Below are 12,698 nucleotides of genomic sequence, written 5' to 3'. Positions count from 1 at the left end.
CAGAGCACACAGACAAACAATCTGAGGTCTCTGTACCTAAACTGTCAAACAACAAAATTCAGAATACTTACACGGTCCGATTGAACTGTTAAAATGTATTGTAATTCCATTTATGTTGTTAGGGTAGTTGTTTATTTACTTACTGGGCAGTCTCACTTTAGTTATGAGATCCACATTGCGAGTCATGCTAAAATTATTGTTCGGGCAAGTTCATAATTTCTTTGTGGAAAAATCAAGAAGTTTAGGGTTATTCAAAATATCTTTAATTTCAACCATTTTCTAGATTAAATGGTGTACTATTTACAGTGGGGAGAACAAGTATTTGATACGATTTTGCAGGTTTTCCTACTTACAAAGCATGTAGAGGTCTGTAAAAATCTGTCATTTTTATCAAAGGTACACTTCAACTGTGAGAGATGGAATCTAAAACAAAGATCCAGAAAATCACATTGTGATTTTTTTATAATTAATTTGCATTTTATTGAATGATATAAGTATTTGATCACCTACCAACCAGTAAGAATTCTGGCTCTCACAAACCTGTTAGTTTTTCTTTAAGAAGCCCTCCTGTTCTCCACTTATTACCTGTATTAACTGCACCTGTTTGAACTCGTTACCTGTATAAAAGACACCTGTCCACACACTCAATCAAACAGACTCCAGCCTCTCCACAATGGCCAAGACCAGAGAGCTGTGTAAGGACATCAGAGATAAAATTGTAGACCTGCACAAGGCTAGGATGGGCTACAGGACAATAGGCAAGCAGCTTGGTGAGAAGGCAACAACAATTGGTGCAATTATTAGAAATGGAAGAAGTTCAAGATGACGTCAGTCTCCCTCGGTCTGGGGCTCCATGCAAGATCTCACCTCGTGGGGCATCAATGATCATGAGGAAGGTGAGGGATCAGCCCAGAACTACACGGCCGGACCTGGTCAATGACCTGAAGAGAGCTGGGACCACAGTCTCAAAGAAAACCATTAGTAACACATTATGCTGTCATGGATTAAAATCCTGCAGCACAAGCAAGGTCCCCCTGCTCAAGCCAGCCCATGTGCAGGCCCGTCTGAAGTTTGCCAATGACTATCTGGATGATCCAGAGGAGGAATGGGAGAAGGGCATGTGGTCTGATGAGACAAAAATAGAGGTTTTTGGTCTAAACTCCACTCGCCGTGTTTGGAGGAAGAAGGATGAGTACAACCCCAAGAACACCATCCCAACCGTGAAGCATGGGGATGGAAACATTCTTTGGGGATGCTTTTCTGCAAAGGGGACAGGACGACTGCACCGTATTGAGGGGAGGATGGATGGGGCCATGTATCACGAGATCTTGGCCAACAACCTCCTTCCCTCAGTAAGAGCATTGAAGATGGGTCGTGGCTGGGTCTTCCAGCATGACAATGACCCGAAACACACAGCCAGGGCAACTAAGGAATGGCTCCGTAAGAAGCATCTCAAGGTCCTGGAGTGGCCTAGCCAGTCTCCAGACCTGAACCCAATAGAAAATCTTTGGATGGAGCTGAAAATCTGTAATTCCCAGCGACAGCCCAGAAACCTGAAGCATCTGGAGAAGGTCTATTGAGGAGTGGTCCAAAATCCCTGCTGCAGTGTGTGCAAACCTGGTCAAGAACTACAGGAAACGTATGATCTCTGTAATTGCAAACAAAGGTTTCTGTACCAAATATTATGTACTCCTTTTCTGATGTATCAAATACTTGTCATGCAATAAAATGCAAATGAGTTACTTAAAAATCATACAATGTGATTTTCTGGATTTTTGTTTTAGATTCCGTCACTCACAGTTGAAGAGTACCTATGATAAAAATTACAGACTTCTACATGCTTTGTAAGTGGGAAAATCGGTAGTGGATAAAATACTTGTTCTCCCCACTAGATACTTTTGGAAATGAGTTTATCTGTGATCATAGGATACAAGTGATAGAGATCCATAGGACAAAATAAAAACATGGTCTTAAACAGAATAGTGCCTTTTTCTTATTGTCATATCATCTTGAAGGTTGAGAAAATAATGTTCTGACTTAGGTCAAGGTAAGAACCCTTGTTGATTTCCAAATCTGCTTCTAATTGTAAATCTTACATGCAAAATATAATTACAATGTATTTGTTAAAGGGAGTTTGCATACAGAGATGGTGCACCTTATAAAGCTATTATTTGGTTTCATGTGTCCTAAAAGGATTGTCATGTATGGAGAATCACGTGCTTAAAATCAAGTTATAAAAAGGCGGTTAAGATTTATTAAATTATTCCAAATTTTTTTGGGGGGATTTTCAACAGTTTTCTTGAAAACATTTAATTGTTTGAAAAAGTGGAAGGTTGACCATATTTTTGGCCATGACAGTTAGATTTGAATTTGTTGATTTAAATGAAGGAATAATTTATTTTTATTGTACCTTTCCTTAGTATCTCAAAATGTAGATTTTTATATTAATTGATTGTGCAAAAGAGAATAAGGATGAGCTTTTAAATTGAGTTATTCTTTTTTGAAACTGATGTGTTGGTTGTCAACAAACATTAAAGTTAATTGTTTTTGTGTTTCTTAAATGTACACACTGGACACTCACATAGTACCCTGATTCACAACCAGGGGCAAGATGACAGCAAAAGACAAGTAGTTCTGTATACTGCAGTCATAGGATTACATTGCATGCCTTGTCAGAAATGCAATCAGACTCTGTATGAAAAAAAGAGAAGTCCCATCAGTGATTGAGTGACTGAGAAAGCTGTGACTGTTTCAACATGGTAAGTGTGCCTTCACTTTTTGTTCATGTAGTCATTGCCTTTCGCTGGTACAGAAAGTACAATTTCTTCAGTGGTAGTGGTCATATAGTATATATTTGATACAGGTTTGTCTAAGTTACAGTTTAATAAAAAAAAATAACTAGTATTTATTGAGAAGCTGTTGAAATTAGGTACTTCCTGAATTTCTATTGAATTAAACCCAAATCTAATAGATTTCTGGGCTTACAACTTAATTCTATTTACATATTTATTCTTAGAGAACATAACTAACAAATGCCTCATGAGAAAAAAAATGTAGAGGTAAAATCATAAATTGTTGTAAACTTCAAGGATATCATACATTTTTGTGAACTTCATTTAAACTTCCGGGATATCAATCTGTCCAGCTAGGAAGTGCAGTAGCCTTTTTCAATCAGACCTTTATTCCCAATTGCTACTAATGTTGTTTGAGCTGGATATAGCTTGACGCATGCAGTTGGTTGTAAAGATGAGTAGAAAGCAGTTGATTCAGTCGGTTGGCTGACCATTTATTGTTAACGATGAAGAATGTTAAATAGTCTTGAAGTAAATAAAATAAACAATTAAATTAAAGTTCATATGGTAGCAAACGGCTTGTCACGTCATGGCCCCATTGCGCACACCACCATACGGTCAAAAGACTGTCTGCCCTCTCAGCCACACCCCGATGCTGGGCTTCCTGTCTTTAAGGCCATTCCCCTTGGGCTCCACATTCAGCCTCCCAACCGTCCTTTAGGTGGCACTAGACAGACCTGTTGACATATATATATATAAGCACTCACACATTCATCCAGAACACACACGCATACACTATTATTCACAAGAAAGAAACATGAAATTATTCCAAAGCTCAATTTGGCTCCTACAGGAAGCAAAAGTGATTGTGAATCAATGTCACTTGTTATGGTGCAAATGAAGTTGACAACAGGTGCACTGGAGATGCAACAGCAAGATAACCCATGAAAAGGGAATGGCTTTACAGGAGATGGCCACAGACAACTGCTATCTCCTTATCCTTTCTGACTGATCTTTCTTTAGAGTCCTTGTCACTACTGGTAACTTGAGGCGGTCCCGGTAGCCCATTCAGGTTTCACATGTGGTCCAGCTCCTCCAGGATGGCACATCCATACGTGCCGTCACAAGAAGGTTTGCTTTGTTTCCCAGTACAGTCTGATGAGCATGGAAGAGATACCAGGAAACAGGCCGCCACACAAGGAGAGCTGGACAGGGCTGTAGAAGGGCATCAACCCAGTTGCAGGACCTCTATCTCCTTTGTCCAATGAGGAGCACTGCCAGAGCCCTACAAAATGAACTCCAGCGGGCTACTATTTCTGACCAAACTGTCAGAAACAGACTCCGTGAGGGTGGCATGAGGGATCAACATCCTCTAGTGGGACCTGTGCTCACAGCCCAGCACCATGCGGCCCAATTGGCAATCGTCAGAGAACTGGCAGGTTCCCCATTGGCGCCCCTTTCTTTTCACAGATGAGAGCAGGTTCACTCTGAGCACATGACAGACGTGAAAGAGTCTGGAGACACTGAGGTGAACGTTATGCTGCCTTCAACATCATCCAGCATGACCAGTTTGGCAGTGGGTCAGTGATGGTCTGGGGAGGCATATCCTTGGTGGGTCGCACAGACCTCCACTTGCTAGCCAACGGTACCCTGACTGCTTTTAGGTACTGGGATGAAATCCTCAGACCCATCGTCAGACCTTACGCTGGTGAAGTGGGTAATGGGTTCCTCCTGTTGCAGGCAGTTCCTGGATGACGAAGACATAGACATTGGCCCTCATGTTCCCCAGACCTGAATCCAATTCAGAACCTCTGGGATGTAATGTTTCAGTGCATCTGACACTGCCAATTAGCGCCGCAGACTGTCCAGGAGCTCACTGATGCCCTGATCCAGGTCTAGGAGGAGATCCCCCAGGATACCATCCGCCATCTCACCAGGAGCATGCCCAGACATTGTCAGGAGTGCATACAGGCATGTGGGGGGCAATACACACTGAATCACATTGAGTTGCCATGATGAAATTGATGGAAGTTTGAACAGCCTGTGATTTCAATGGTATACTTTGATTTTTGGTGTGTTTGAATCCAGCCCTCAATCGATTGATGATTTTTACTTCCATGGACTGTTGTTACGTCAATTTGTTCTCAATGAATTATACAATGTACAGTAAGGATTTTGATCTTTAATATATTTCCTTCATAGGGACCTGATGTGTGATTTAAGGGTTCCCTTAATTTTTTTAAGTAGTGTATAAGATCCCTGAAAACTTCCATACACGCAGATTATTTATTTTGATTATTAATCTTGTGCACCAATTTGTTTACATCCCTGTGGATGAGTATGTTTCCTTTGCCAATCCATACACTTGAATCTGATTAAACAGCATGATCATTGGACATTTGCACTTTGTGCTAGGGAAAATAAAAGGCCAGTCTACAGTTCAATGTGAAGTTTTCCTACACAAACCAATAGCACAGGTTTCTCAAGTTTAAGGGAGTGCAGTTGATGCTTTGTCTGCAGGAATTTCCATCAGAGCTGTTGCCAGCAAATTTGTGTTTCTCTATCATAATTTGCCTAAGTCCAACCGTCCTCACAAACGAAGACCAGGTGTAACCACGCCAGGCCAGGACCTCCACATCTAGCTACTTCACCTGTGGGATCATCTATTACCAGCCACCTGGACAGCTGATGAAACTGGGGGTTTCGGCAAAAAAATTCTGAAACAGAGAAATGTATCTGTGTGGTCGTCATCCTCAACAAGGGACTTGATCTGAACCCTTTTTAACTGACTTCAGTGGGCAAATGTTCCCCTTTGATGGCCACTGAGAAGCTGGAGAAGTGTGCCCTTCACTGAAAAGTCCCAGTTGTATATGTCCCGGTCAGATGGCCGACTCTGCATGGCATCGAGTGGCCAAGTAAGATGTCAATAATGTGAGCATTGCCCCATGTTTTGGCGGTGGGCTTATAATTGAGGCATAAATACTGCTGAACTTGTCTCCCTCGGCCTGCATACTCACCAGTATGTTAAGGATGCTCTGGATCGACGCATGACATTGTGTTCCCGTTCACTCCAATATCGAGCAACTTGGCACAGCCATTGAAGAGCGAGAATTGAAATGCTGTTGACATCAACCCTATCGAGCCCTTAGTGTAGTCTTCTCACACCTTCCTGTCAAAGTGGTATTTACATTTATCATGCAGCGTACAGGAAGTTCAGCCATCACAGTGTTGTTGTGTCATGTTTTCTCCTCATCTCTCTGACTTCCTTCTGTCTCTGCAGGGTGGTGGATCTATTCATGAAAAACGTGCCGGTCTTCCTTTGGGAATCATCCTGCTCATGATCACAGGTAAAGTAGCTAAGATTAAATATGATTTGTGTTTTATTTCTTTGTTTTCAACCTGAAATTAACAAGGTGAACTTCCCCAAGTCCCCAAAATATTGTCCACTTGGGACTGAGGCCAGGGACAACTAAACCAGTACTTCTTCATCTGTGGTTTCCCCCCAGTGCTGCTGAAAAACTAAGATCTTCAGTCAGTTTTACACTTCTCTTTTAGTTTGTCAACCGCAGTAAAGCCAGCAAATGCTGATGTAGGCTTTAGCAGATGCTGAACATTTACATTTAATTTAGTTAAACAAACAACCCTAGCCCTGTTAGCACCAAGTTCTGCCAATTAAGTTACACGGGACCCTATTGAAAATGTAAAAATACATTAATCAAATGATGTACATCCTGATGTGTGACATATGTTTCAGAATGTCTGTCCCAGGACAAGGGGAATGTGACTTACATCCCAAGAAAGTTCTGCTCCTTATTGGGATCTTCTGTAACCATGCGCTGCTCTTACACAATTCCCAAGGACCACAAACTCATCAATTCCTCCTGGTACAAATTGCCTGTTGTTGGGCCTCCTCTTGATCTAAGTTTGGACCCTGAGTATAAAGGCCGTGTGGAGTATGTTGGGGACAGTTACCATCTCTGCACGTTGAGAATCACAGACTTGAGAGAGAGCGATTCAGGCATCTACAGCTTCCACTTGAGAACTGATGTCACTCCTCAGATGTTGATGGAGGATTCAGGTGTCATATTAAACGTTACAGGTATGGCCATGTTATGAATTCTATTACTTGAATACCCTTACAGTTTTATTATCCACTCGTAACTGTCTACTTTTGTCAAATGTTAAACTCAACTGAGCTTTGTCAATTCACCTGATGCAAACCAAATGATCGACTTGTCGGTAGACCTCATACTTGCTGTTCTTTTCTAATCACCCTCTAACGATCAACAAACTGCTGCCGACACACTTTTATACCCACCCGTGATTTCCATTGGGGCTTGTTAAGAATTAGTGTGCATCAGAATCTCTGAAGAAGGACGAGGCTTCGGTCCGAATGAAAATTTAACACAAACATTTACGGACCAGAGCCGTTGAAAAAGAGAGTTGCGACACACTATGATCTCGCCGTCACGTGGTTTATGTAGCTCTCAATAGTTCCAAACAGAGCTGCGCTGTCAACCAGTTTGAATGAGTTTAAACGGGACAGACAGCAGCAGCTATATTTGCAGCAATTATAGGTAAATATTGACGCATAATGTACATTGATTATTATGTTTACGCTAACATTAAATGCATACAATATACTTTTTTGGGGGGGTGAGTGACGGAAACAGCATTAATACGTTTTTGTGTTTAATTTTGGAAGGAAATTGACTCCCATAACGTAGAATACATTTACAGCAACTACTATATTTGCAGCAATGTTCGGTAAATATTAACTTCATGAAATTAGATATAATTACTGAGTGAATTAACTATGTTCCTAAATACGACCCATAACTGTTAATGGGATTGATTTCAGTATGGCCAATGTACCCATTCATCCTTCCTTAATCATAGACTAAACCATGAATCAGAAAACACACACACAAAAAAAATGAATAATACATTTTATATGGTCACAGATCAACAGGTTCTTGCATACAGATGTGAAATCTTTACAAAGTTACAGTAATTTACATTCTATTGTCCTAACCTAGACTAGAACATCAGGGTGTGGGAGACAGAAGGTATCTTCCTGCTGTATAAGAGGCGGTTTCATTTGTATGTTAATGGTTGGGGTTTAATCCTGTCTCCCTCCAAGTTTCAGGGTAATAGTCTGAGTGTAAAACAAAAGGCGGACTTGACCTATTCTTCCCAGAGATAAGGTGTGAGAATTACAACAAAATGTATGGAGTTTTAAACTTTGATGGTTATTGAATTCAATCATATTTCCCTAACCTGGCTGCAGCATACAATTTAATAAAACAAAAACATAGAAATACATGGTTATTAAATCAGCATTATTTATACTTCATTTACCTCAACAGGCTTCGGTGGAAAGCGAGTCCCTATATCCGGAAAACATTTATCGCTTTCCACATGTTCTGAAATGTATCTGGTCTAGTTTGGTTTAACATTCTCAAATGCATTCTTGCAGTTAGCTACGTCGTTGCAGTACCTGGGTAGGAATCCTGGCATTTGGATTGTTCAGGGGTCCTGCATGTGACGCGGTTGGCACTGTCCGGGTTTGGCCGGGTTAGTGATCCTTATTGATGCGGTTGGCACTGTCCAGGTTTGGCCGGGTTAGTGATCCTTATTGATGCGGTTGGCACTGTCCGGGTTTGGCCGGGTTAGTGATCCTTATTGATGCGATTGGCACTGTCCGGGTTTGGCCGGGTTAGTGGTCCATTATTGATGCGGTTGACACTGTCCAGGTTTGGCCGGGTTAGTGGTCCATTATTGATGCGGTTGGCACTGTCCGGGTTTGGCCGGGTTAGTGGTCCATTATTGATGTGGTTGGCACTGTCTGGGTTTGGCCGGGTTAGTGGTCCATTATTGATGCGGTTGGCACTGTCCGGGTTTGGCCGGGTTAGTGGTCCATTATTGCTTGCTTTGCCTCGTCACGCTCTAGACTGTTAAGGACTCTGTGTAATGATGTGATGAAATCAACTCATTTAAAGGGACAGGATGGTATTAGACAGGTGATGAGAGTTTCTATGTTTTGGGCATATGTAGTGCTAGGCCTTCAAGCCAAATAGTTAGATCAGAAAATAATTTTTCATATGCTCTGAGTTCTTCAGGCAGCATGTCATAGTCTTCTCAGGAGTGTCTAAAGTATATTCTGTACTCTACCATTAAAGCTACATTGATGGAGTGCTGCAGAGATGGTTGTCCTTCTGCCAGGTTCTCATTGCCTCTGCAAAATAACTTTGAAGCTCTGTAAGAGTGGCTACTGGGCACTTGGTCACCTGCCTAACCAAGGCCTTTCTTGTCTGGATACTTTTTTGGCAGGACATCCAGCTATAGGAAGAGTATTGGTAGTCCAAAACGTCCTCCTTTCCCACAATAATGGAGCCCACTGGGATCTTGGAAACTTACATTTTAACATATTTTAAAACCTTCCCAGATCTGTCTTGACACAATACTATCCTACTGAGAGTACTTCAGACATGGATTGGTTTTTGCTCTGATATGCATTGTGAACTGTGAGTCATTATTGTCATTATTGGGTATTGTGTATACATTTATGGCAAAACATGCTGGCTTCTTTATTTGTCATTTATCTGTTGCGTGTATGTCTATCTAAAGAGAATGTATCTGTTGTGCCAATGTCATCTGTCTGGGGATAACTGACCTTGTTTGTACCCTAGAGGGCACTGTTGGGTAGGTCATTGATCACTGGTCACACAGGTTTAGCACAGGGAAAGAAGAGGGCAAACAGTGTACATTGTACCTCTGCAAATTTTACCCAGATGGAATCCTGTTAGGAAGGCAGTTTTTTTTTTGGACGTGTCATGAATGTCTCTGTCTAATGCAGTGGCCTTTTCATAGGTAATAACTACTACATCAATTATGTATTCAGTTTATAACCCAATACCCAAAGCCTATTTTATCAAATGTTATCAATATTGTTTTTTATCTTTTGTATTTGATGAAATTATTAGAAAGGAGTCCCTGTTTAAGGTAAGGACTCATCTGTAGTATTAATTCTGTCCCTTCAACCATATCTGATCAAAATCCACATGGTTAACTTTTGATTAACTGGATGCAGGACTTCATGTTGATTTGAACCCTGAGCGTGTTGTCAACGGCCAGTGGGCGGTCCTGCACTGCGGCTTGTGCATCTTGAGTAACAGCCCTACCTACATATGGTACAAGGACACAAAACCCTTGAATGACATAAAAACCAACAGCTACCTTGAACTAGACCCTGTGGGAATGGAGGATTCGGGCAACTACTCGTGTGCTGTCCGTGGTATCCAGGACTCAGCCGGTCCGCCGGTGAACCTTCAAGTGGAATGTAAGTAGACTGCTTAGAAATGTATGGACTTCAAGCCTGCCAGTTAGCATGGTCTAATAACATAAACAGTCCAGTGTCAAGTGAACATGAGCAGTGGGTCAGAATCTAGAGCTCACATGAACTCATCTTTGGCGTCTTTTCTCCAGGTGGCCCTAATAGCACCTCGGTGTCGGTCAGTCCTTCTAGTGAAATTGCTGAGGGAGTTTCAGTGACTCTGACCTGTTACAGTGATACCAACCCACCAGTGGACAAATACACCTGGTACAAGAAGAACGACAGCCAGACAGCATTCTCAGAAATAGGATCAGGGCAGAGGTACATCATCCTCAGTATCACCTCTGAGGACAGTGGGCAGTACTTCTGCAAGTTGGAGAATAAATACCAACCATGTGACTCTGCACCTGTGCATCTCCGTCTAGCAGGTAACAAGACCATTTTATTCGGGCACAAACAGACCATATCTGAAGGGGTGATTTTGCCCAGTGGGCCGGTCTAAAATACCAATGTTTGACTAATAACGACGGAAAATAATGTGTCTGTGTGTTAGAAATGACAGGGGTGATTGCTAGTCCCAGCAAGCACTAAGGACTTTAAACGTCTGTATAGGTGTTTAAAATGACTTAGTTGTTTTGTACGTTAATGAAACAAAAGGAAATGTCGTCCCTTAATACAGTATTCCTTTCCCCAGGAAAATCAGGGTTTCCCTGGGCTCCTGTTGTGGTTGTAGTGGCTTTGCTGGCTGTTGGAACTCTTCCAGTCATTATCTACTATACTGTAAATAAAAGGTGAGTCAATATAACATTAACATTTCACGCAAATGGACAGAAATAGGGCTGTGTGTTTCCCTTTTTTTCTTTAGTTACCACCCTGACCCTATTTGTTAATGACAGAGACATGGTTATTGAACACTTGCTATAATTTCAATTCCTTGACAAAAGTTATAAAATATTTAACTGAATACTTACTCATAACTCCTTATTTTGTAGTCTTACTAGCTCATGGGCTATTCATTTCAGATGTCCTCAAATACATTGTGGTGTCAGACTAAAATCCTAGACCAGTGGCCAAAAAGTCATGATGAACTTAAATTATTATTATTTATTTTTTTCAAATGATCAAACTGAAGCAGAGCATGCTGGGAACTTTTTGTTTTTAAACTTGTAAAAGTCAGTCTAACATAAACAAGTCATTAGAAACATTTCTCTGAGTTACACTTGAGTGTAACAGAAACATTTGAGTAAGAAGTACATTAGGATTTACAGTGTAGTGTCTAGACACTGGGTTCAGTCAAAGGTTGGTCTTACTGCAGGACAGTGACCCCAAACACACATCAAAAAGCGCTCAGAAATGGCCATGGTAAATGTACTGTAAATCGCTCTGAATAAAAACGTCATCTCAATTACTAAAATGAAACAACGTACAACCATATATTAAGTCTTGGTGTGAATAGTATTATCCAACCATTTATATTTCCATTCTAAATTAGTTAAAGCAAGACAAAATCATTCTGCAATTTGGACATGTCAATGATAATATGTGGAAACCAAAAAGTATTTTCAACATAAAGTGTAGCAACACTTCCCCTCATTTTTAATCTCTTGTACTTTTCCGTACCTCTTGGACTTTATTTGCAAGAGTATGAAGCGAATGAAGTGATTCTGATTCTCTCCAGCAGAAACACAAGGGTCTCGGGAGATGCAGATGTGTTTTCTTGCGGCAAACCACCACGCGTGGGGTCTCCTGATGACACCTACGCAACTCTAGACAGAAGCAACATGAGTCCCGAATATGACACACTGGCTGTAAGTCTCTCCCATGATAACTGCTTTGACTTAGGATTCTTTCTGACTGAACTGCATCCCAGTGTGTCCTTTGCCCTGGAGAGCGTACCTGTTCACCTCGTTTTTATGTGACATTTTGTTTTTTCTCCATTAATGCGACTTCTGCTAATATAGGGTTAGAACACCTACCCGTTTGAAAGTGTTCATTTTTAAACATATTCTTTTTAAAGGGAAAAAACAAACCCATGCCGCAGCGTCACATGATAACCGGACCATACCGTGGGACCATAAGCCCCGGGAAATGAGACCATCTTCATGCTGAAATCTTTTTTCATATATGTACAGTTTTGAGAATGATACAAATATACATTTTCACAAAGTCGGCTGCTTCAGTGTCTTTTGATATGTTTGTCAGATGTTACTATGGTATACTGAAGAATAATTACAAGCATTTCATAAGTGTCAAAGGTTTTCATTGACTATTACATTAAGTTTATGCAAAGAGTCAATATTTGCAGTGTTGACCCTTCTTTTTTAAGACCTCTGTAATCCGACCTGGCATGCTGTCAATTAACCTCTGGGCCACAACCTGACTGATGGCAGCCTATATTTGCATAATCAATGTGTAACCCTTACCTGCACCTGTCACATGAAGACTGGTGCTAAATATCAAATAGGAAAATGAGGGTTGACTTTAATTCTAGATTCGATGAGGAGACTGCTGAGCTTCACCTGCCTAATTGTTGATTTAGAACTGCGATATCTACTCCAAATAACACACCC

The 12,698-nt window shown here is 41.1% G+C and overlaps 1 protein-coding gene across 1 annotated transcript; it reads left to right on the top strand.

Moving 5' to 3' along the window:
* The first annotated feature begins 2,735 nt into the window (after positions 1–2,735).
* On the top strand, positions 2,736–12,267 carry LOC105029054 (sialoadhesin). Its single transcript, XM_010902188.4, has 8 exons — positions 2,736–2,759; positions 6,073–6,139; positions 6,547–6,891; positions 9,886–10,134; positions 10,281–10,556; positions 10,823–10,919; positions 11,810–11,936; positions 12,146–12,267. The coding sequence occupies exons 1-8, from the start codon at positions 2,757–2,759 to the stop codon at positions 12,218–12,220; spliced, it is 1,239 nt and encodes a 412-aa protein (XP_010900490.1). The 5' UTR covers positions 2,736–2,756; the 3' UTR covers positions 12,221–12,267.
* The last annotated feature ends 431 nt before the right edge of the window (positions 12,268–12,698 follow it).

The sequence above is a fragment of the Esox lucius genome, chromosome 11 (assembly GCF_011004845.1).
Source record: "Esox lucius isolate fEsoLuc1 chromosome 11, fEsoLuc1.pri, whole genome shotgun sequence".
Classification (NCBI taxonomy): Eukaryota; Metazoa; Chordata; class Actinopteri; order Esociformes; family Esocidae; genus Esox; species Esox lucius.
The sequence above is the reverse complement of the archived record's forward strand: the minus strand, read 5'-3'. Positions and strand labels throughout refer to the sequence as shown.